This window comes from Pipistrellus hanaki (genome assembly GCF_964339955.1).
Source record: "Pipistrellus hanaki genome assembly, chromosome: 16".
In the NCBI taxonomy this organism is placed as follows: domain Eukaryota; kingdom Metazoa; phylum Chordata; class Mammalia; order Chiroptera; family Vespertilionidae; genus Pipistrellus; species Pipistrellus hanaki.
Window position 1 is genome coordinate 1,133,081 of NC_140518.1, and position 22,436 is coordinate 1,155,516.

The 22,436-nt window shown below is 66.5% G+C and overlaps 3 protein-coding genes across 15 annotated transcripts in view; 1 reads left to right on the forward strand and 2 right to left on the reverse strand.

Annotated features, from left to right (window-relative positions):
• The window catches only part of RNF213 (ring finger protein 213), a 72,191-nt gene extending 70,195 nt beyond the window's left edge, over positions 1 to 1,996 (reverse strand). For all 5 annotated transcript variants that reach the window (XM_084861868.1, XM_084861867.1, XM_084861866.1 and 2 more), the window contains exon 1: positions 1,866 to 1,996. In XM_084861868.1, coding sequence (XP_084717994.1) covers positions 1,866 to 1,962 — 97 coding nt within the window. In that variant the 5' untranslated portion in view covers positions 1,963 to 1,996. The remainder of the gene's footprint in view (positions 1 to 1,865) is intronic.
• Positions 1,979 to 18,316, reverse strand: SLC26A11 (solute carrier family 26 member 11; the record flags this gene model as incomplete). Of its 8 annotated transcripts, none has more annotated exons than XM_084861952.1 (17): positions 1,979 to 2,070; positions 7,459 to 7,528; positions 8,341 to 8,474; positions 8,822 to 8,921; positions 9,160 to 9,287; positions 9,520 to 9,660; positions 9,796 to 9,851; positions 10,803 to 10,863; positions 11,029 to 11,079; positions 11,302 to 11,374; positions 12,211 to 12,386; positions 12,694 to 12,836; positions 13,426 to 13,505; positions 13,848 to 13,933; positions 14,560 to 14,752; positions 15,191 to 15,423; positions 17,857 to 18,316. In XM_084861952.1, the coding sequence occupies 17 exons, from the start codon at positions 18,182 to 18,184 to the stop codon at positions 2,003 to 2,005; spliced, it is 2,121 nt and encodes a 706-aa protein (XP_084718078.1). In that variant the 3' UTR covers positions 1,979 to 2,002. The 8 variants fall into 8 exon arrangements, 7 of the variants coding, with proteins under 7 accessions (XP_084718078.1, XP_084718077.1, XP_084718076.1 ...); XM_084861951.1 differs by lacking the exon at positions 1,979 to 2,070 and adding an exon at positions 5,912 to 6,696; XM_084861950.1 differs by lacking the exon at positions 1,979 to 2,070 and adding an exon at positions 5,912 to 6,796.
• SGSH (N-sulfoglucosamine sulfohydrolase) lies at positions 16,297 to 22,104 on the forward strand. Of its 2 annotated transcripts, none has more exons than XM_084861995.1 (8): positions 16,297 to 16,455; positions 17,634 to 17,794; positions 18,323 to 18,428; positions 18,611 to 18,761; positions 19,050 to 19,206; positions 19,468 to 19,549; positions 19,966 to 20,169; positions 20,802 to 22,104. In XM_084861995.1, exons 1-8 carry the CDS (start codon positions 16,326 to 16,328, stop codon positions 21,359 to 21,361), a joined length of 1,551 nt encoding a protein of 516 aa, XP_084718121.1. In that variant the 5' UTR covers positions 16,297 to 16,325; the 3' UTR covers positions 21,362 to 22,104. The 2 variants fall into 2 exon arrangements, with proteins under 2 accessions (XP_084718121.1, XP_084718122.1); XM_084861996.1 differs by having other exon boundaries at positions 19,966 to 20,141.
• Positions 22,105 to 22,436: the final 332 nt, after the last annotated feature.

Genomic DNA, 22,436 nt, shown 5'->3' on the forward strand with positions numbered 1-22,436 from the left:
GCAGCTGTCTATCAAACACCGCCAGGGACCTGGTCAAGCCGCGGCCCAGAGAGCAAATCTCCCCGAAGCCACAGGACAGACCGGCTGGCCGCAGGCTGCTGCTTCAGTGCGGGTGGGGGCGGGTGCCTGGGGAGGAGACAGCAGAGCAAAGGCTGAGGGAGGGGAGGTGTGTCCAGGCGTCCCAGGGTCAGAGCCAGCAGGGTGTCCCCAGAAGGCCAGGAGGCCATTGGGCGGGGGAGGGGCTGCAGAAGAGGAAGTCAGAGGGCACCGGAGGGGCATTCAGGCAGGACTTGCAGCTTTTACTCTGAGAGGCATGGCAGGAGGGGGGCACCCCCTGGGCAGGCTCTGCCCATGCAACCAGTGGGTCCTGGGAGCAGACGTGGATGCACAGAAGAGAAGGAGGGGAGATCGGCACTGGGGTTGTTCCCGAGGCGCTGGAGGGGTGGGTTACCCAGCTCAGGGCAGGTGGGAGGCCTGAGGGGTGGGTTTGGGGGTGGGTAGGAGCTGGGCTCCAGAAACAGGAAATGGAGAGGCTCGTCAGACTCGGTGGAGAGAGCGGCTAGTTAGGTGACAGGTCTGGGACAGAAGGGCTAACCTGGTGCTGCCAGGGCAGGGGCCCCACAGAGCGAGCGGGTGAGGGCCCACGGATCGGGTGAGGGCCCACGGAGTGGGTGAAGGGCCCACGGAGCGGGTGAGGGCCCACGGAGCGGGTGAGGGCCCACGGAGTGGGTGAAGGGCCCACGGAGCGGGTGAGGGCCCACGGAGTGGGTGAAGGGCCCACGGAGCGGGTGAAGAGCCCACGGAGCGGGTGAGGGCCCACGGAGCGGGTGAGGGCCCACGGAACAGGTGAGGGCCACACGGAGCGGGTGAGGGCCCACGGAGCGGGTGAAGGGCCCACGGAGCGGGTGAAGGGCCCACGGAGCGGGTGAGGGCCCACGGAGCGGGTGAGGGCCCACGGAGCGGGTGAGGGCCACACGGAGCGGGTGAAGGGCCCACGGAGCGGGTGAAGGGCCCACGGAGCGGGTGAGGGCCCACGGAGTGGGTGAAGGGCCCACGGAGCGGGTGAGGGCCCACGGAGTGGGTGAAGGGCCCACGGAGCGGGTGAAGGGCCCACAGAGCGAGTGAAGGGCCCACGGAACAGGTGAGGGCCACACGGAGCGGGTGAGGGCCCACGGAGTGGGTGAAGGGCCCACGGAGCGGGTGAAGGGCCCACGGAGCGGGTGAGGGCCCACGGAACAGGTGAGGGCCACACGGAGCGGGTGAGGGCCACACGGAGCGGGTGAAGGGCCCACGGAACAGGTGAGGGCCACATGGAGCGGGTGAAGGGCGACACGAAGCGGGTGAAGGGCCCACGGAGCGGGTGAGGGCCCCATGGAGCGGGTGAGGGCCCACGGAGCGGGTGAAGGGCCCACGGAACAGGTGAGGGCCACATGGAGCGGGTGAAGGGCCCACGGAGCAAGACAACAGCCCAACAGGGAGGAGGCATCAGGCTGCCCAGTGGGAAAGTCAGCGGGTGAGACCCACCTGCCGGGGCTATGACACCCTGAGGCGCCACTGGCCACTCTCGCCAGGCGACCCCTCACTCCACCCTGTGCCTGGGGTCCCACTTCCATGCAGCATCCTCCGAACATCCCATCCCTGAGCTCAGCCACACTTCCCACTCCCAAGGGCCAGGGAACCTCCTTCTCTCCCGGAAATGAAATGGGATTTCTGAAGAAGCGGCAGGTGCCTCCAGCAAAAGCCCGCGGAGCTGCTCAGGGCGGAGCTGCTCAGGGACGTGCCTCTGCCGGCCCTAGGTTTCCACTCCAGGAAAGGAGGCAGGACCAGGCTGACATGCCCCCCCACCATCGGCACCCCAGCCTTACCCGGGGCGGGGGCGGCAGGGGGCAGCCTGCGCCCACACTCGCAGCAGAACTTGGGCGCTTCCTCTTTGGAGACATGGCCGCAGGAAGGACACTCCATGCCTCCCTCTGGCTGTGCCCTGCGAGCTGGAAGCGCTGTCTTAGGAAGCCGCTGCCTTTATTTCCAGCCGCCGGTCACGTGATCCCCGGCCCGCTTCAGTTTCATTTTCTGGGAAGTGAAATCGCAAACAGCTCAGGAGTCCCAGCTTCTCGAAACTCAGCTGAGCCCCTCCCCTGCAGCTCACTGCCTGGCCTCTGTCCGTCCTTCCGTCCAGGTCCCTGCTGTCAGCCACCCCCACCCCGGCTTGGCACCCACTTCCTTTGCTGCTGCCCCGCCCCCGCCCCCCAGCCCGGCTCTGCACTCTCCACCTCCCAGGGAGGCCGCCCGGCTGAGGCTGAGACAGACTGGGGCCGGGGGCTGAGGAGGGGCGGGTAGGAGTGGGGAAGGCCCCCGGAGGGCACAGCACACGCAAAACCCCCAGAGTTGTGGGCGAGGTGCCCACTGCGTGCCCAGGGCAAGGTGCCGAGAGGACAAAAGCCCTGGCTCCCAGGTGAGGCATCCAGGCAGAGCCCCCGGGCGGGACAGCACCAGGGACGGGACGTGCTGGCGGCCACACAGAGAGCTGGCCCCAGGGACGCCTGCACGGGCTGCGGGGCCCCAGCCAGGGGCCTGCTAACGGGCAGGGGTTGCCACCTACAAATCCCAGTCTCCCTCGCTGTGGGGGAAGTGGGGGCAGCGTAGAAGCATGGGCGGGGCCACGTTCGTCCAGGCCAAGGCCAAACTCAGGTCAAGGGTCCCCGCTCCCAGGGGTCACAGGGCACCCCAGGGGGAGAGGACAGGGTCTCAGCCGCTGGAACCCAGGTCCGCCTGCCCCAGGTTAGTCCTTCCCGCTGCGGCCCCGCCTCCCTCACTGCTCTGGGCAGGGCGGCTGCTACTGTGGGCGTGGTCTCCAGCAGATGGTAATCTGAGGGCAGGGCAAGGCCGGAGACCCTTGATTGTGGGGTGCCCCGCATTGTCTGCCACAACCAAGCCCTGGCCTCCACCTCGCCTTCCCCACCACAGCCCGGAAGCCACCCCCACTGTGGCTTGGGCACTCTCACTCCAAGACCTTCCATGGCTCCCACAGCCCAGGCCTCTCCACTCCCCATGCTGTCCTCCCCGGGGCTCTTCCTCCCACAGCCCAGAAGCCCCAACGGCCTTCTTTACCAACCAGCTGCCAGGCCTTCCTTCCCCTTTATTTCCAACTGCTGAGCTGTGCCACGCTCAAGCCCCCCAACCACACCCGAAGACCAGGGGCTGAGTGGGTGGGACTGCAGTGGGTGCAGACCCTACTATCTTGCCTCTCCCTCATCCTGTGCCCCCTCCACCCGCTTGGCTCTCAAGGCTGCCACCAAGCAGGTGCCCCTGGCCCTGAGCCCTGCCAGGCAGCCCTGTCCTGTTGGGAGAAGCTGCACTCTGGGTGCTGGGGGAGGTGGGTAGGCTGCCATTCTTGTGAAGTTACTATGTTTCCGGGACAATTCTTCTCTGTCACTGCAGTTAGCCAAAAGGCAGGATTCCTGGGGAGGCGTCACCCAGTTCCTCCCCCCCCCCCCCCCCCCGCCTCCCCCACCCCAGGGCCCCGGGGCTGGGCCTCCAGGGGTGTTGTGGCCCTGGATTGCATGCTGCCGGCGCTGCCCGAGGGCAGGGAGGGGCGGGGCCTGGGCTGTGAAACCGAAACCTGCGCCATGGGAAGAGGCGGCTGGAGGAGAGGGGACAGAGGGGAGGGCATGGTGGGGGACAGACATCTGGACGCAGGAGCCACTGCCCAGCTCGCCCCTGCTGCGACCCAGACCCCTGCGGGCCCCCAGCCCCCACCCCTGCGTCCTCCTCACTAGGCCACTTGGTTTCGTTTCAGGCTCAGTCCCGCCCCTCCTCACGCCTCTGGCAGTGCTGCAGGGTTCCCGCGGGTGTGGCCAGAATGTCCCTGCCGGTGGCGCCCCCCAGTGGACCTGTGCCGGGGCACTGCCTGCCAAGAGGCCTCAGGGGCAGCACTGACTCCAGCCAGTCTGCACCCCGGTGTCCCCCAGCCACCCTGCCTCGCTGACCTGATACCGGGCCCTTGGCAGCAGAAGTGGGGGATGCGCGCAGGTCCCCAGCCCCGCACCCTGAACGGTGCCCACACCCCTGCAGAGCCAGTGGCAGCGGGAGAAGGGCCACGCTGCCAGGCGGGTCACTGAGCCAAGCTTCAGGCCACCTGGGTGCCAAGGGGAGGTTGCAGCCCCATCCTGTGGCAGCCTGGTGCCCAGTGAGTGAACCAATATGGCAGTGACGCCTGCCGCCCACGCAGGCCCCCTGGTCACTGGTACCCAAGAGGCCGGGGGTCTGTCACCCCACCCTGCTCTGTGCCTGTTTCTTGTCTGTGAGCACGTGGTCCCACACCCAGGGCTGAGTAATAATAATAACAACAACACAGCCAGAGCCCAGCCACGTGTGCGAAGCTCTTCCTCCGCCTCACCTTCCTCTCCCGCCAACCAGCGCAGCCTGAGGGCACTCCTGGGGGGCCTGGCACCCCCTGCGCGACAAACGCTAATTAGAGTGCTGTTACTGCCCGGCCACCCTGTGACTCAGGGGTTGAGCATCGACCTATGAACCAGAAGGCCAGGGTTCAATTGCAGACTGCACAGTGTTTCGGGGCCCAGCAGAGGTCGAGGGGCATGTTCTGCATTCACGCAGCCTCCGAGGACGTGGACTCCAGCGTGTACCCAGTCACCTCCATCTAGCTCACCTGGCCCAGTCAGCGCCCACCCTGTGGCCTTCCTGGGGGCCCCAGCAGAGCTTGCCAGAAAGAAAGGGTGCACAGGTGGTGGTGGTGGTGGGAGGGGCGCAGCCTGCCCCTGGCCACCAAGCTGTCCGTCCTGGGCGGGAGCGGACTGAAGTGGGGGGGCCTTCTGGTCGTAGCGGGAGAGGCCCTGTGGGGACTGTGCTCAGCCACACTCGACGGCGGGGGGCCAGCAGGCCAAGGGAAAGCCTGGACCTGCCCGCAGTGTCCAGGGAGCGGGAGCCGCAGCCCGGACCCCTGCTGGCTGGTGGCACCCCCAATGAGTGTCCGGAGGGCGGTGGAGACTTATGGACAGGCCGTGGAGCTGCAGAACCAGCTCAAACTGGTCCTGTCCTGCTTCCAACGAGATCCGGAACCCAAGTTTACCCCACTTACACGGGACATGTGTGATCATAACCTATGAGTGACATGTGTGAGCCCTTAACTGCTTCTCCCTTCCCCCCACCCCCCCAACCATGATAACAGACGCCACAGGAACCTCAAGCCGGAACCCTGGGGGGCGCTGTCCAGGGAGACCCGGTGCTGTGCCCCCTAGATCCCGCCCAAACCGTGGATGGGGAGGGATCTGAGCCCGCCCCATCTCCTTGCGCTCATCTCTGCAATAACAGCTTTCTTCTCCCCGAAGCTGGTGCCAGTACCAGTTCCTCTGCCTGCTGACCCCTGGGGGCCTCAGGCTCTGGCTGTCCCATCACAGGTCCCTCCAGAACAGCAGCCACTATCTCAGTGCCTGCCACACGCCAGGCCGCAGTACCCCTCTGCTCCCTCTGATCTGTGTGACATGAAGGGTCAGGGACAAGGATGCTGGGGCGCCACAGCCGTCTGCGCAGGGACCCAGCTGTCCATCTGCGCGGGGAGGCAGCTCCCAGCTGCCCAGGAGCGCAGCGGCCCTGGTGTGACTCCGCAGGGGGATTTCCAGCCTGCCCTGTCATGCTGCCCGGCGACAGTGCGCAGAGGGGCCCAGAAGGGAAATGGACACGTGCAGAGCCCCGGCCAGAAAACCACAGTAAACACCACACCGCAGGGACTGCAGGGAGCCAGCGCAGAGCACCGTGGGGGTCCCCCACGCCCCCCTTTCTCCCTCCCCCCCCTGCCCCCCCCCCCCCCCCCCCCCCCCCCCGCTAGGATCACCCACACAGGCCAGGGGAGGGCTCCTGCAGCTTTCACAATGAGCATTTGATTGTTACAAAACCATTAAGGTTATTACTTTTCTTTAATTAAAAAAAAAAAAACAACCAGCAAAAGTGCCCTGGCTGGTTTGGCTCAGTGGGCAGTGTCAGCCCGAGGACTGAAGGGTCCAGTTAGACTCCAATTAAAGACATGTCGCTCGGTTGCAGGTTCAGCCCGGCCCTGGTCGGGTTGCGTGAGGAAGGCAGCCAGCAGACGTGTCTCTCTTACATGGCTGTTTCTCTCTCCGTCTCGCCCCTTCCCTTCCACTTGCTCCAAAAGTCAACGGGAAAATACCTTCCCAGGAGGATTAACAACGCAGTCCAGTCTCCCCCGCCCTTCAGCAGGCACCAGGCACTGCACACCTGCTCCCCGCAGGACTGCACGGGGGGGGGGGGGGGGGGGGGGGGCGTGGGATTAGCACCGCCCAAGAGATGAGCCCCACCCGCCCCCCAAGCCAGGAAGGTGCTGGGGCTGTGGGGACTCTTCCTGGCCCAGACTGACATCCATCTTTCTAGAAGTCTCTCTCCAAACAGGCTCTGCCCCAGGTCGGTAAGAGGTCAAGCTTCCATCGTCTCGGGGGACGCCAGTGAGGCCGTGTCCGCCTTCCTCCAGGTCCCGCTCCGGCTTCCTCAGACCCTCCGGCCAGCGCAGCTCCGACCTCGCACCACGAGAACCTTCTGCGAGGCTCTCCGAACCGCGGCCACCCTGCCCGCGGCCACTCGGCCTTTAGCAGGGAAGCGAGGGCTCCGGGACAGAGTCGTCGCTGAAGCTGTGGGGCTGGGTGCCCGGCTCCTGACTCAAGTATCTCTCTGCAGAAAAGTCAACAGTTTTTGCCCAGCCGGCGTGGCTCAGGGCTTGAGCGTCGACCTATGAGCCAGGAGGTCCTGGTTCGAGTCCCGATTAGGGTACCTGCCCAGTAGGGGGTGTACAGGAGGCAGCTGATGCGTGATTTTCTCTCATTGATGTTTCTATGTCTCCCTCTCCCTTCCCCTCTAAAGTCAATACAAGTACATTTTTAAAAAACAAACACACATATTTCTAAGTGCTGAACGAGCACCAGAGAGACGGGTCAGCTCACAGATGGGGTTAAAGATCTCACTCATTTCTGGGTCCCTGGGCGGCATCCACACCCTTGTCGCTGCATCCCTGTCCACACCACAGTGGCCCTTTCTGAATGGTGGCTGCACCTGCCTGTCATCCCCGCCCCTCCCCCGGAACCCCCTCCTGGGGAGGGCCCTCAGTGCTGCTCCTTCTCGGTGCCACACGGAGCCAAGAAACCAGACATGACCAGGGTCCTGGGCCTTCCGTGGCGCTCGGAGCGAAGGGCAGAGAGAAGCAGGGCAGCTCGGAGTAACAGCCTTTCCTGCGCCCACGGGCGCCCTGCAGGGCCCTTCAGAGCCCAACTGGAGACTGTGATCTCTGCGACTCCCTGTGCCAGCCGCACCTCAACCTGAGCCTCGCCCCCCAAAATAGAACCCCCGCATGGAGGGCCCTACATCCCCCACCCTCACGCCCCACAACCGGACGCAGCGTCCGAGCCCAGAGTCCACGGTGACCTCGCCGGCACCCACCTGCCTCCTCCAGGCTGGGGAAGTGCTGGACACTCAGGTCGGCGGACAGCAGGATGTGGCGCACAGGCTCCTGCGGGGACGGAGAGGTCAGTGCCAGGTGGGGACGCCACGCTGTGGCCACGGGGCAGGCCACCTGGCGCCCATAGGTGAACACGGTCTCTCACAGTCCCTGGATGGGTAACGGAGCACAGACCAGGCCTCCGTGGACGGGGACGGTGTGAAGAGAAAGGCTAGCATGCTCACTGGTTGAGCATCAACCTATGAACTGGAAGGTCATGCTTCAATTCCAGGTCGGGCACATGCTCCAGTTGTGGGTTCAACTTCCAGTGGGGGGTGTGCAGGAGGCAGCCGATCAATGATTCTCATCATTGATGTTTCTATCTCTGTCTCCCTCTTTCTTCCTCTCTGAAATCAATCCTGTGTAATAAAAGGGTAGTGTGCAAATTGACCGGGAGTTTGACCAGGGGTGGGGCCATCCAGGGGAAGGGAGGGAGGTCCCAGCGATGGCAGCAGCGTCCCGTGATCAGGGGAAGGGAGGAAGTACCCAGTCAGTGGCTGGCAGCCGGTAGGGACCCTACCAGTGCACAAATTTCGTTCACCCGGCCTCTAGTAGAATTATATTTTAAGAAAAGAGAAATGTTTCTAAGTAAGCACAAAGGACACAGACAAGTGCCTTGCAAACACGACACAGAATCTAACAGTCAGGGGCAAAACCCTGAGGCCAGATGCCTGAGTGGGATGCGTGGCCACCACCCTCGCTGTGTGGCCTTGGGCAGGTTACTCAGCTTCTCTGGGCCTCAACGCCCTCATCCTGACGTGAGGAGCGGTAATCCGGCCTCAGGGCTGTGAGAGCGGCCGGTGCTGGCTGGCTGGGACACCCACCTGCAGGCCGACGAGGGCGAGGGTGAGGCCCCGCCGCCGGAAGTCCTCCAGCAGCTCCCGGAGCCCCAGCACCACTGTGTAGTCGAGGCTGCAGACATGGCTGCACTCCAGGACCGCGCAGCGCGGCGGGGACACTGTGGGGACATGCGCGGGCAGTCACACCTCGAGGATGAGGCACGGGCGTGGCCTGGCGAGAGGAGTCAGGGGGCCCGCCGACAAGAGCAGCTTCCCTCTGAGGGAGAACGGGCCCCGAACCCCGAACCCCAAGTCCCAGAGGGAGCAGGTGCTCAGGACAATGCCAGGGAAATGCCACCCTCACTGGCTGCCGGGAGTGAGGGGGCTAGGCCCGGGGGAAACAGCTGAGATGCCCAGACCTCCTCCCTGACTGAGGGCAGGGCCTGGGGCCCGGGAGCAGGCTGGGTGTGGAGGGGACAGAGGGAACTTGGGGTCACACGGAGTCACCCCTGCCTGGCCCACGTACCTCCCAGGGCGCGGCTCACCACTGCCTCCCGCAGGGCCTCGACGGCGGGGAAGTGCAGGCCGCCGGCCGGCTGCACCACCAGCACCGGCCACTCAGATACCTGGCACAGGGCGGGGGAGCCGTGAGTCCTGGGGGCACCTCGGGTGGGGCAGCGGGCCAGGCTGGGGGTCCGGGCAGAGCTGCTGGAGCCCGCACCGCACCCCCACAGCCCCCGCACAGTGGAGCTGTGGTCCCTCCCGCAGCTGGCAGAGCAGTGCCTGGGCCACAAGTGCACAGGAAGCTGCAGAGCAGCGCTGCGGGCGGGGGGGGGGGGGGGGGGGGCGGGGGCGGGGCGGTACCTGCATGCTGGGCCAGGCCGCGGAGTGCAGCAGGATCAGCAGGGACACCAGCGTGCCCGCCAGGATGCCGTATTGCACCTCCCAGAAGCAGAGCAGGAAGGTCACGCTCAGGGGCAGCAGGTCCAGCCCTGGGGAGAGGGGTGCACTGAGGCCTCCTCCGGCAGGTGTCAGGTCGGGAGGAGGGCAGGAGGAGGGGAGACCCCGCTCCCCTGCCAGGGCTGAAGGCACTCTGGGGCCTAAGGCAGCCTGACCCCTGACCCCGGGGTGACACCTCCCAGAACCACGTGAGCCTCCAGCTCTGGCGGCGCTGTGGTCGGAGGGGGTGGCCTCGCGCCGACAGAGGAGGAGCCACGTACGTACTCCTCACGCGCCACAGCGTCCGGGCGACCCCGGCGTCCAGCAGCGGGGCCACGGCCATGATGATGACGGCCGCCAGCGCGGCCTTGGGGATGTAGTAGAAGAGCGAGGTCAGGTAGCCCAGCGACAGCAGCACCAGAACCCCTGGGGGGACACCATTGACCGGGGCCTGAGCCCAACGGGGACGCAGCGGGAGAGGCCGCCTGCACCGCAGTCCTCCTGCCCCTTCCTTCCATGTCCCGACCTCAGCACATGGGGGTGCAGTGTGTGGGGGCTCACCTGTCACCAGGCCTCCCGCAGGGGTGCACACCCCCGACTGGGCATTCACGGCCGTCCTGAAGGCGACATGGAGGCCATCAGTGGCGGCCAGAGCATGGGGAGCCGGTCCACTTAGGCAGCTGATCTCCAGGGACAGGGCTGCCCCCGAGGCTTAGGAGCACAAGGAGCTTCGGGGTCCCTTTAACAAAGGGGAACCACCCCAGGGCACAGCGATCCGCCTCCCACTGGCTGCGGTGCCCTCCCTCTGAGCCTGCGCAGACAGCCGCACCCGCAGAGGCCATAAGGGTTGAGCCCGCTAAGCAAGGCCCTCATCCCGACTGCTGTCCTAAGGAGACGGGTCAGGACCGACACGGGGACGGCCATGTGGGGGACGCAGCAAGACGGCACCTGCCAGCCACGAGCGCAGCCCCAGGAGAAGCCACGCTGCCAGCCCCTGCCCTCGGCTCCGGGCCTCCTGGGCAAGGCCACGCTGGTTGGGCGTGTCTGCCCGATGACACACCCGCCCCAGGGTCCCGGGCCCTGGGGAAGGGTGGGGGTGTTGCTTTTACAGAGAAAAACTGACAGAGCTGTCAGGGGGAGGTCCCACTTAACCCACACACGGCACGTGTGCGGACACACAGTACACGTGGTGCATCCTGTGAGCACAAGCACCCGCGCGGACACCAAACCCATGTGGGCCTCTGGGGCGGGCCTGGCGGGAACAGGCCTCCTTCTTGGCTCAGCCGCGTGGCCTGCTGGGAGCCCCGCGCCCACCCCCAATGCAGGAGCTCTCCGCCCGGAGCCCCGGCACCACCCGCAGCCGAGCCCAGCAGCACAGCGCTGCCTCGTCCACCCCCGAACGCGCCTCTGCCAGCTGCACCCCTAGGGACTAACCTGCTGTGTGCGCCTGGCCACGGAGGCCCTTCCCGGCCGCCGGCCGCACCAGGGAAGCTGATCGGGGAGCCGACAGGACCCTCGGCCTCGGCCAGGACCTCCCAGGGACTCAGACAAGCAGCGCGGGCACTCACCGTCCGAAGCTGCCGGTGACCGGGAAGGAGGAGAAGAAGGAGCCCAGGACGTTGGTCAGGCCTGCGCACAAGCGGGAGAGGGTCACCGGGAGGGAAGGCGCACGGCATGGAGGGAGAGCAGGCGGAGGGGGCGGGCGCAGTGAAGCCAGAGGAAACAGGAGCCCACGCTAACGCCGCCGCCACCACGGGCTTCACCACCATCCGCCCAACTGGACAGGGGCCTCACCGATGGACAGCAGCTCCTGGTTGGCGTCGATGCGGTAGTTATTCTGAGACGCTGAAGGGGAGGAACGATAAGAACCCGTCACCACAGAGAAGACCTCGCTAGGAAGACGTTCAGGAAACGAAAAACTGGCCACACGTTCCCGCCCGCAGCACTCGGTCCGGAGACGTAAACATAAATGTAAACACACGTAAACATATGCATACACGCAGGGGCACGCGGTGCCTGTCTGTGGGTGCCAGGCGGAAGCCGACGGGCAGGCAGGCGGCATCTTACCGAAAGCCTTGGCCACGGCGATGCTCTCCAGCAGGCCTATCAGCGGCACCACGGCCAGCCCGGCCCCCATGTCCTGAGGGGAGAGGGAGGGAGTGACCCGCAGGGCAGGAAAGGACCCTCAGGAATGTCCGTTCCAGGGACCCCCCCTCTCCCGCTGGCTGGAGCGGCTCAGCGGTTGATCATCTGCCTATGAACCAAGAAGTTGCCGGTTCGGTTCCAGTCAGGGCACACGCCTGGGTTCCAGGCATATCCCCAGTGGGGGGCGTGCAGGAGGTAGCTGATGAATGATTCTCTCTCATCATGGATGTTTCTCTCTCTCTCTCCCTCTCCCTTCCTCTCTGAAATCAATGAACATTGAAAATAATAATAAAAAACAAGGGCAGGAAGGGGCAGAGTAGGGAAGAAGGGGAGCATACGCCCGGAGCCAACACAGGCCTTCAGGGCAAGAAAAGGGGCGTCCCCTCCCGATGCCGCCCGCCCGCCCACCCGCAGCCGCTCAGGGTCGCACCACCGCCGGTTGTAACGGGTCCAACCCGGCTCCCTTCCGTTTGTGTTTCTGTTGACCTTTTTGTTGTCTTGTTTCTCTTGGGGGGGAGGGGCAGAGGGGTATCTTGGAATCCTGCCTTGTGAAGCCAGCGCAGACACGGCTCCCGCAGGCACGCGCACTGGGCGGAGGGCTGTGAGCTCGCACAGGCCGGGTGCGGACGCAGCACACTCCTGCCACCGTGTGTACGCGGCAGAAACACCAACGTGAGGCCCTGAGGCTGTGCCCAATCTGGCTGTCCCCACCTGCCCCTGCTCCCACAGACACCCCTTCCCGAGGACAGGCAGTCCCGCCGAGCTCAGGGCCCTGCCACCAGCGGGTGCTTAGGGGACAGAACCAGGCCCCGAGACCCCCTCCCTACCCACCTGGACCATCTGGGTGAAGGAGACCGTCCCGTTGGCCGTGGTCAATGAGAAGGGGGGGACCCGCACCGCAGGGAGCCCCTGGACGATCTCCCCAGTGAGGACGAAAGGCCGGTAGCCGGCCACGTCGCAGGAGTACGCCATCAGGGTGGCGCCGGACACCACCAGGGCATTGCGGGCTGCGCGAAGGAGGGGAGACGTGTGAGGAGAGCTGGCTCCTCTGGCTAAGGAGCGGGAGCCGCCCAGCCACACCCCCTCACACTCCACCCTGGGGACGGACAGGGTGCGGGTGGAAGACCCCCAAGGCAAAGCCGCGCCCTCCGCCCCACTGCACAGCAGGACCACCCGAGGAGCTTAAGGCCCCAGGCCTGAGCCACGCCCGGACGGGGAGGGAGAACCTCCAGGTGGCTCCACCCAGCACCTGCCCCCAAGCGCCAGTCAGGTGGGGGGGCCCAGCTGTGGGACTGGCCTCCACAAGGCCCTCACCGGTCGTGGCCGTCCAGACCAGCCCGAGGCTGAGCCGCACTCCGGGGGGCGTGTTGGGGTGCACGGGGGGCACGTGGGCCCGCATCAGCCGCAGCAGCAGCAGTAGCAGCAGGCAGACCAGCCCCAGCACGGCATCGCCCACCCTGTGGACAGACGCCACCACGCTGCCACGGCCGCCAGCCAGCGGCCAGCGCCCTGGCCCACAGGTGACCCCCTGCAGGGAACCCCTCCTGGCTCTTTGTGCTTCTGGGGATCAGCCTGAGGCCCCATCAGGAAGGAAGGAGAGGACGGCCACAGCGCTTCCCGCGCCTCCAGCCTCAGCACCGCTCCCCGCCGCCCCGCACATCCCTCCTGCCCTGCTTCCCACAGCAGGTCCCGGCTCCCAGCTGGACTCAGCGGGACGCACTCCTGTCGTCCTCTCACCTGCATCCCCTCCGCACTGAACTCGGCCCTTCTCAGAGGGGGCCTGGTCCTGCTCTATCTCACCGTCTCTTCCCACTGTTGCCCAAGAGGGCACGGCATGGGTCACACCGACCTCAGATTGCTGGAGCTGACCTCTGACCCCTGCAGCGCCCCTGGCTGACTCAGCAGCTCTGGGCTGCCAGTGAGGCTGACAGCGCTGCCCTAGGGAACCCTGTTTGAGCAGCAAGCCCCAGAGTGGAGGAGGGGGGCTAGGAGCAGGGTGTGAGGGGGGCCTTCTTTCTGGGGGGCAGAGAAAGGCAGGCAGGCTACCTGGTCTCCCCGAGGCTGCGGAAGGTGTGATACAGCTGCAGGAAGAACTGTCTAGGGATGCGCTGCAGTCCCAGCAGATTCTGGTCAAAGAGGCGCTGGTTAGACTCCCTCCCCAGTGAGGCCTGAGGCACCGCCCACGGGGGGCCTTTCTGGGGACACATCTCATGAGTCCCAGGGACCATCTGCCCATGCCCACACCCCAAAAACGGATTAAAGTGAACCCCAGGAGAGAGCATTGCACAGCCTTCGGGTCACTGTTTTCAGATCCCAGGAAAACCAATCTGGAGGACCTCAACCTCACCCATCGTGCAGGCCCTGGTGTAATTGGCTTGCAATTGTGTCCGTCACTGAGTGGCCCGCCCCCCGCCACGCAGACTGCACCACCATTGGCCCAAGGCCATGTCCATTGCTCAGAGGCTTACCTTGATCTGCCCAGCGCCAATGGTGATGGCAGCAGCGGAGGTGAAACCTTCGATGACGGGGCAGGAGATGAAGTCCAGCAGGAACCCTGGCGGCCAAGGGGGACACAGAGCTGGTCCCGGAGGCCGAGGTGCATGGAGGCCGGGGAGGGGGGGTTAAAGAGGGAGGGGTTGGGCTGAGTCTAGGGGTGCACACCGGTTGGCAGGTTTGGAGAGCAGGTGGCCCAGCTAGGGTCTGAGGCCTTGGCCCTTCTCCAAGCAGCCTGGCTCCTAAGCAGAATAGGGCAGTGCGGGGGGCTGAGGGCACTCCACTCGGGTGCCCCACCCACCCTCATGGGGACCCTCACATGGATGGCCCCTGAAAGGCCAAGAAGAAAGTGTTGAGAGCTGCCCGGCCTCGTGGCTGAGGGTTGAGCGTTGACCCATGAACCAGGAGGTCATGGTTCAATTCCCCATCAGGGCATGTGCCCAGATTGTGTGGTCCATCCCCAGTAGGGGGCATGCAAGAGGCAGCCGATCCATGATGCTCTCATCATTCATGTTTCTCTCTCTCCCACCCCCTTCCAATCTGGAATCAATAGAAACATGTATTTTCCGATGCTGGGGGCAGGACACCCCAGGAGACAGGTGCCTCAGTTGCTTGCCCAGGAAGAGAACCGCAGCGCGCCTCCCCCTTCGCCCAGACAGCCCCCACCAGGAAGGCCCGGAGCCTCACCCAGGCACAGGAACCGCATGGCCAGCTGCACACAGCCGGACAGGAAGGCGAGCAGCACGGCGTAGGCAGGCTCCCGGAAGGTGTAGGAGGAGACGAGAAGGGACATGATGGCCGTGGGGCCCAGGGTCACGTCGCGAGAGGTGCCCAGGAAGAAGTACACGAAGCACCCCACGAAGGCAGAGTAGAGGCCGTACTGTTCGGGGGGAGAGCAATGAGCACCAGGAGGCACATCACAGGGTCATGGGGTCATGGGGTCCCCGGTGGCCATGTCTGAGCGAAGGGCCCCGGGCGCCGTGACTGCCCTCTCAGCCGCCACAATGAGGGGCATTTCCCAGCCGCCTACGAGCACCAGCGCCTGGGCTTGTGTCCGGGTCCGAGTCGGAACTGCTCTTCCGAAGCCATCCGCCGGCCCACCGCGCAGCCCAGGACCTGCTGGTGCCACGCGGCCATATGAGGCGCCCAAAGGCAGTCGCAGGCTCTACTAACCCTCCACCCCTCTATCCCCCACCCCCACCCCCATCCCCCAGTCTGGGGGCAACACCAGGCACTTCTGCTCTGCTTCCGGCGGGCGCTGAGGCCCAGAGAGGGGCCAGGCGGTGGGGATGTGGGGACAGTGGGGCAGACACCTCACCTGGGGAGGAAGTCCAGCCACCTCGGCATAGGCCAGCGCCTGGGGGATGACCGTGAGTGCGACCGAGAGCCCAGCCACAAGGTCCATCCTCAGCCACTGCGTGGAGTAGTGGGGCAGCCAGGCCAGGAGGGGCAGCCACCTCCGCAGGGCGGCAGGGGGGCAGCTGCAGGCCCTGGGGGCCGGGTGGGGGGCCCAGGGCATGGCCCGCTCCATCGCCTTCCCAGACGCCATGCCTGTGTGGGCGTGGGGGGCACAGAGTGAGGGCACGGGCTTCGAAGAACCAGGTCACGGGGCAAGGGTCCAGAGCGTTGGGAGAGACACTGTCCGTCTCCCCTCCCTCAGCGTTTCAGCTGGTCTGAGGCGCAGGCAGCCTGTGCAGAGGGCCTCCCACGGGGCTCTGAGTGCCACAGGGGCCTGTCTCACAGGAGGGGGAGGGGCAGCGGGGGCGACATCCCTGCCCAGCACCCCTCCCCACCCCATTCCTCCCCCTCCCATTCCTTCTCCCCCCTCCCCAGTCCCATTCCTTCCTAGCCTGCTTGGAGTTCTCCCTGGAATCCTCCCTCCCTGCAGGGCGCTGGCTGAGAAGCCCAAACACCGCTCAGGGCTGGCCCGGGGAGAACTTTCCTTCTCACTTCCCTCCCAGGAGCCCTCTGGCAGGAGGAGAGGCGGGGCGGGGGAAGGGGGAGACAGGGCACCCTGAGGCCCAGGCTTTCCCACCTGAGGCTGCCCCACCCCCCACTTGTGGCATTCGAACCCCTGGAGGGACCCCAAAAGTTCTAGTTGGTTCTGGAAAAACGCCAGAGGCCCCTCCTCTAACTCCAAGTGCACAGCACCCTCCAGGACCGCCCCTGCCCCACCCCGAAGCCCCTGCCCCTGACATCTAAGAGTGAGGCCCCCACACCGGCCCCCGCGAGACCAAAGGCGGCAGGAACCTGGGGAGGGACGCGGTGGGTGGGGAGCAGGGTCCCTGCGGGAGGCGCCCGCACCAGCTCGCCCACCCCGCCCACCGCGGACTCACCCCACGTCGCCCCCACGGGTCGCAGACCTGCCGAGCCGCGGGGGACGTGGGCGGAGCCGGCGTCTCGTGACCCGCGGGGCGGCGCTGGCATCACGTGACACAGGGAGCCGGGCACGGATGGGACCGGGACAGAGAATGGGTGCAGCCGCCATGCACCGCCCCGGGCCGGTCTGCTGGGCGCTGCTGCTCGCCCTGGGGCTGTGCCGCGCGCACCGGGCGCGCCCCCGCCACGTGCTGCTGATCCTGGGTGAGTGCGCCCCGCCCCGATGTCCCCTGCCCCGCTGTCGCCCCCCAACAGCGGCCAGCGCTGCCCCAGCCCCGCAGCCTCACTGCCGCCCGCCCGTCTCCCGTCTCCCGCTGCTGCCCCACACCTTGTGGTCGCTCCTAGGAGAGGGAGGCGGGCAGTGTCGCTCCCTGCGGGGTCTGCTGGGATCCCCGCATTCAGCCCCCCACTCCTCGGCCGGCTGACCCTGCACCTCTCCTGTGTCCAGAGCCCCGACCTGGGGTCCACAGATCCACAGGGATGCCAGAGAGGGGCGGATGCCCACATCCACAGAGGCCAACGTGCCCGGGGGCTCCCGTCTTCCCAGCGGCTTCTCTGACCCCCAGAGCTCTGAGGGTTAGCTCTGCTCCCCCCTCATCCCCTTCCTCAGCCCCATCCCCTCCCGGAATCTCCCAGTCCCGCGGCTGTTAGACTTCCCGGTGGGCGGGTGGCCAGGCTGTCACAAGGCAGTTCTTCCCCTTTTCTGAGGGCTGGCCGCGGGCCAGGCGGCTCTGATTAGCCCTGTGGTCTGTGGCCAGGCCTCCGCTCATTGGAACCTGGCGGCCCTCCCTGGGGGCTCCCTCAGCCCCACCCAGGGGCACCAGTGGAGCCCTGATCACAGATCCCCGTCCTTGTGCCAAGCCCAGTGCTGCCCCACCACACCTGCCTGCTAACATGCCCACCTGAGCTCTCTGCCCACCCGAGCTCCATGCCCACCTGAGTTCCATGCCCACCTGAGTTCCATGCCCACCCAAGCACCCTGCCCACCTGAGCGCCCAGCCCACCTGAGTGCCATGCCCACCCGAGCACCCTGCCCACCTCAGTACCCTGCCCACCTGAGAGTTCCATGCCCACCCGAGCTCCATGCCCACCCGAGAACCCTGCCCACCCGAGCTCCATGCCCACCTGAGCGCCCTGCCCACCTGAGCACTGCCTGCTAACATGGTCACTGGTTTTCACACTGGGCTGGTAACATTGCCACTTGGGTATCATGCCTGCTGAGTAAAATACCCACCCAGGTATCATGCCCACTTGGTGATGCCCATCTGGGTAGCTTGCCCACCTGGGCATCACTGGCCAGGCCACGGCTGCAGGACCCAGCTCTTCCCTCCCACATGGGCTGCCCCTGAGGCCAGCTCACCGTGCCCGTGTCCCCCTCCTAGCGGATGACGGGGGCTTCGAGAGCGGCGCCTACAACAACAGCGCCATCGCCACGCCGCACCTGGACGCCCTGGCCCGGCGCAGCCTGGTCTTCCGCCACGCCTTCACCTCCGTCAGCAGCTGCTCGCCCAGCCGCGCCAGCCTCCTCACGGGCCTGCCCCAGGTGAGGCGGGGCAGGAGCAGGGCCCGGTGGGGGGACCCTCCCTGCCCCCTAGGTGTGCTCACCTTCCATGCCCCACTCCCCACGTGGCATCCTCTGGTGAGCAGCTGCACGCTGTGGTCCCCGAGGCGGAGGCCGTGAGGAGGCGCCTCCGTCGAGGGGCCTGTGGCCTGAGCAGACACTCCGACGGCTAACAGGCCGCTCTGTGAGGGGGGAGCCTTTCGCGGTCAGCGGGCATCTTTCTGGTCCGAGTGGTAACACCCCCGAGTTCACAGCGCAGAGCAGGGTAACAGGCCTGCGCTGTCCCTTCCCACGGTGTGAGCTCATGCAGAGAGGGCAGTCCAGGGAGCGGAGAGGGCAGCGAAAGTCGCGCCTGGTGCACCTCCCGGTCATCCATTTCCTGCCGACGCGCCACTGGGGGTGAGGAGTGAGTGCTGGCCCCTGAAGGCTAAACAGCCGTGAAGGGCCGGGGTGAGGAGCTGTCAGGCCTGCACCCCGGCTCACGGTGTCCCGGCCGGTGTCCCGCCGCAGCACCAGAACGGGATGTACGGCCTGCACCAGGGCGTGCACCACTTCAGCTCCTTCGAGGGCGTGCAGAGCCTGCCGCTGCTGCTCAGCCGCGCCGCCGTGCGCACAGGTGAGGGCTTCCGCACCTGCCCGGAGCTGGCCTTGTCCTGGGCCACCCTTAGCCGGTGGCCGCGGGAGTACCGTCCCCGGGGCTGGGCAGCCTGCGTGGAGGCCACGGCAGGGCTGGGCGGAGAAGGGCGCAGAGGGCACTGGGATGCCGTGGGGACTCCGGATGGCCTCTCGCGCCCCCAGGCATCATCGGGAAGAAGCACGTGGGGCCGGAAGCGGTGTTCCCCTTCGACTTCGCGCACACGGAGGAGACGGACTCCGTGCTCCAGGTGGGCCGCAACATCACCAGGATCCGGCTGCTGGTCCGCGAGTTCCTGCAGACGGGGGACGGCAGGTGCGGAGGCCCCCTCCCCCTCAGGCCGGCCCCGGGCGGTGAGCGTGGCACGCACCCCAGAACCTTTACTGGAGAGGATTCCCCAGACAGTGGAGTAGGGAAGGGGAGAAGGTTCCAGATGCTCAAGTGAACCTGGTCAGAGGAAGAGGGCCCTGGGGAGACTGGGGCACTGAGGTTCACAGGAGACTCTCAGTGACAGGAGCAGGCGAAGCCGAGGGCTCCTTCCTGAAGGAGGGGCTCCCCAGGGTCGCACACCAGGCACTGGCACTGAGGCCCCGCCCTGCGCAGGCCCTTCTTCCTGTACGTCGCCTTCCATGACCCCCACCGCTGCGGGCACTCCCAGCCCCAGTACGGGGCCTTCTGCGAGAAGTTCGGCAACGGGGAGAGCGGCATGGGGCGCATCCCAGACTGGACCCCACAGGTCTACGACCCCCAGGATGTGCAGGTAGGGGCCCTCCGCGAGCTCGCAGCCGACCCCAGGTGTGTGACGACTCAGAAGTGGCCCTGTGACCTGGGTCCAGGTCCCCTCTGCAGGGCCTGCAGAGAGAAGTGTGAGGGTGACGCACCCAGCATTGTGGACTGGGGGCTGACCCATTCCCAGGAGGAGGATTCAGGCGCGGGAGGAGGCCACCCCGCCCCTGCCCTGATCAGGCTGGACAGGTCCCGGCCTCTCTGCTGACGTGGACTCTCCACTCACCTGCCTCAGGTGCCTTACTTTGTCCCCGACACCCCAGCGGCCCGGGCTGACCTGGCCGCCCAGTACACCACCATCGGCCGCATGGACCAAGGTGGGTCAGGAAGCCGGGCGTGGGAGTGCCCGTGCGGGCCAGGAGCCTGGGGCCAGGGGGCATGGAGGGACTCCTGTCTCCGGCCCTGCCCGGACTCTGTCAGCCCCACAGGGAAGACCTGAGATTCCAGAACACCCAGGGCAGCGGTGGCAGCTGTGCGGGGTGACACGGAAGTGCCAAGGGAGGGCCGGTGGCCGGGTGGGTGGGCGGCTGGGGAGGAAGGCTAGGGAGGCCCTGCACGCCAGCTCTGGGGCAGGGGGCGCGGCAGAGTGCTGGGCAGAGGCCCAGGCCCAGGCTGGTGGGAGGGACAGCGCAGGGCCCAGCGGCTGGTGAAGGAGCGAGGGAGGGCACACACCGGGTGGGGAGGAGGGAGTATCCGTGTCCGCCTGCCCTGAGCGGTGCCCTCTGTGCCGCAGGGGTTGGGCTGGTGCTGCAGGAGCTGCGGGCGGCCGGCGTCCTGAACGACACCCTGGTGATCTTCACCTCCGACAACGGCATCCCCTTCCCCAGCGGCAGGACCAACCTGTACTGGCCGGGCACCGCGGAGCCCCTGCTGGTGTCGTCCCCGGAGCACCCGAGACGCTGGGGCCAGGTCAGCGAGGCCTACGTGAGCCTCCTCGGTACGGTCCTGCGCCTACGGGAAGGTGGGAGTGTGGGGACACTAGGTCCGGGCTGTTCGCAACACTCCTTTCCGTGGTTCCCACCGGCCTCCAGCGAGGCTCAGAGAGGTGAATAAGTGCCCAGGCCACGCAGTGAGCAAGCGCCCCGCTGGCTGCAGCCGGGGCCTCGCCATCCTTAGACTTGCTCTCCCGCCAGCCCACTGAGCGAAGGTATTGCCGTCGAGATACCCACCTGGTCCTGGCGCAGTAGGCCGGGGCTGGGCCTCCGAGTGCGCTTCTGGCCTCCGAGTGCGCTTCCCGCCTTTTCCCGGGTGGTACCGATGCTGCGGCCCTGGGACCCCGCTTTGAGGGGTCAGGGCAGCAGCACCCTCAGGCCCTTGGGCCCCAAAGCACCTGTGGGAACACTATGGCCACAGCTCAGAGCAGGAGCCAATGAGCTGGGTGGGCCGCCTCACTGGTCTGAAGGGTCTTAGAAGGATCCTGAACGTTAGTCTCGCCAAGTGGCAGGCAGGCAGGCAACGGGGACAGGTGGGTGCCGGAGCGCCTCCCTGCTGGTGCTGAGGTGAGAGGCGCCCACCAGCTTCCCAGGCTCGTGCCTGCCTGGCGAGCTGATGCGCCTCCCTCCCCCGCAGACCTCACGCCCACCGTGCTGGACTGGTTCTCCATCCCCTACCCCCGCTACGCCATCTTCGGCTCCAAGACGGTCCAGCTCACTGGCCGGTCTCTCCTGCCGGCGCTGGACGCAGAGCCCGCCTGGACCACCGTCTTCGGCAGCCAGAGCCACCACGAGGCCACCATGTTCTACCCGATGCGCTCCGTGCAGCGCGGGGCCCTGCGCCTGGTGCACAACCTGCACTTCAAGATGCCCTTCCCCATCGACCAGGACCTCTACGTGTCGCCCACCTTCCAGGACCTGCTGAACCGCACAGCGGCCGGCCGGCCCACACGCTGGTACAAAGACCTGCACGGCTACTACTACCGGGAGCGCTGGGAGCTCTACGACCTCCAACATGACCCCCGAGAGACCCAGAACCTGGCTGCCGACCCGCACTACGCCCCGGCGCTGGAGCTGCTGCGGGCCCAGCTGGCCAAGTGGCAGTGGGAGACCCAGGACCCCTGGGTGTGCGCCCCCGACGGGGTCCTGGAGGAGAGGCTCTCGCCCCAGTGCCGGCCCCTGCACAACGAGCTGTGAGCCGCACACGCCCCTGCCAGGGAGGGCGAGCCAGCCTCGGGCACAGCACAGCCGCCTCCGCGTGCAGCCCAGGAGGGCGCTCCGGTGCTGGCCTCCTTCCCACCTCTGCCTGGAGGGGCACAGGGGGCGCGTCTCCACCGTGCCATGGGACATCGCCTCCATGTCTGAGCCGTGTCCCAGCACAGGCATTCCAAGGCGACCCAGGACAGGTGTGGACACGGGGTCATTTCCTCGGTTGGGTCCCGGGCCCCTCCTCATTCTCCGGAGCCACAGATGTCCGTGCCCTTCCCGTGAGAGGAGACAAGGGGCTGTGTGCGCCACGTGGGTGGAGGCAGGCCCAACCCCTCTGGGAGCGCAGTGTTGGTTTTATCGGCCTCTGGCCCCAAAGACAGGACACTCTGGGCTGGTTTCGGGTGGGGGGGGGGGGGTTACTGCTCCTGGCTGGTTCCAAGCGGCAGGTCTGAGCCTGTGGGTGTCTATCCTTTTGCTGCCCAGAGATGCCATCCCGTCTGCAGGCCGGTCCCTTCTGAGGAGGACACAGGTCTAACACAGACACCCCTGAATGCTCCAGGCCTCCCTCCCGGCGTGGAAGCAGAGGCTCTGCCCGGGAAAGCCGGAGAGTGCCTTCTCTCTGGATGGGGGCTCCTGTCGCCCGCCCTCCCCATCTCCTCCCTCCTCGGGGCGAGGGTAAGCCACAGGCCAGAACACTGAACATGCTCATTTTAGTAAAACATGCAAGTCCGTTTCTGAGCTTGTTTACAACAGCGCCCCCAGGATTCCCCCGCGGCTTCCTGGGCATCAGATGGGAGCTGCTGTCCAGGACTTTCAGTCTGTGAGGGGTGGCTGGGCCGGGTGAGGGCCTGGGGGGGGGGAGGGGGGGACACTGGTAGAGGCAGTCCTCAGCCCTGGAGGAGCCACGGCCCCCGCAGAGGGGTCTGGGAGGAGCCACGACCCCTGCAGAGGGATCTGGAGGCACAAACCCACCGAAGACACTGTCCATCACTTGGAGACGAGCCTTAGTGGTAAACAGCCTAAACAGCCGCACGCGCCTCTGACAGGGAGGGCGCAGCCAACC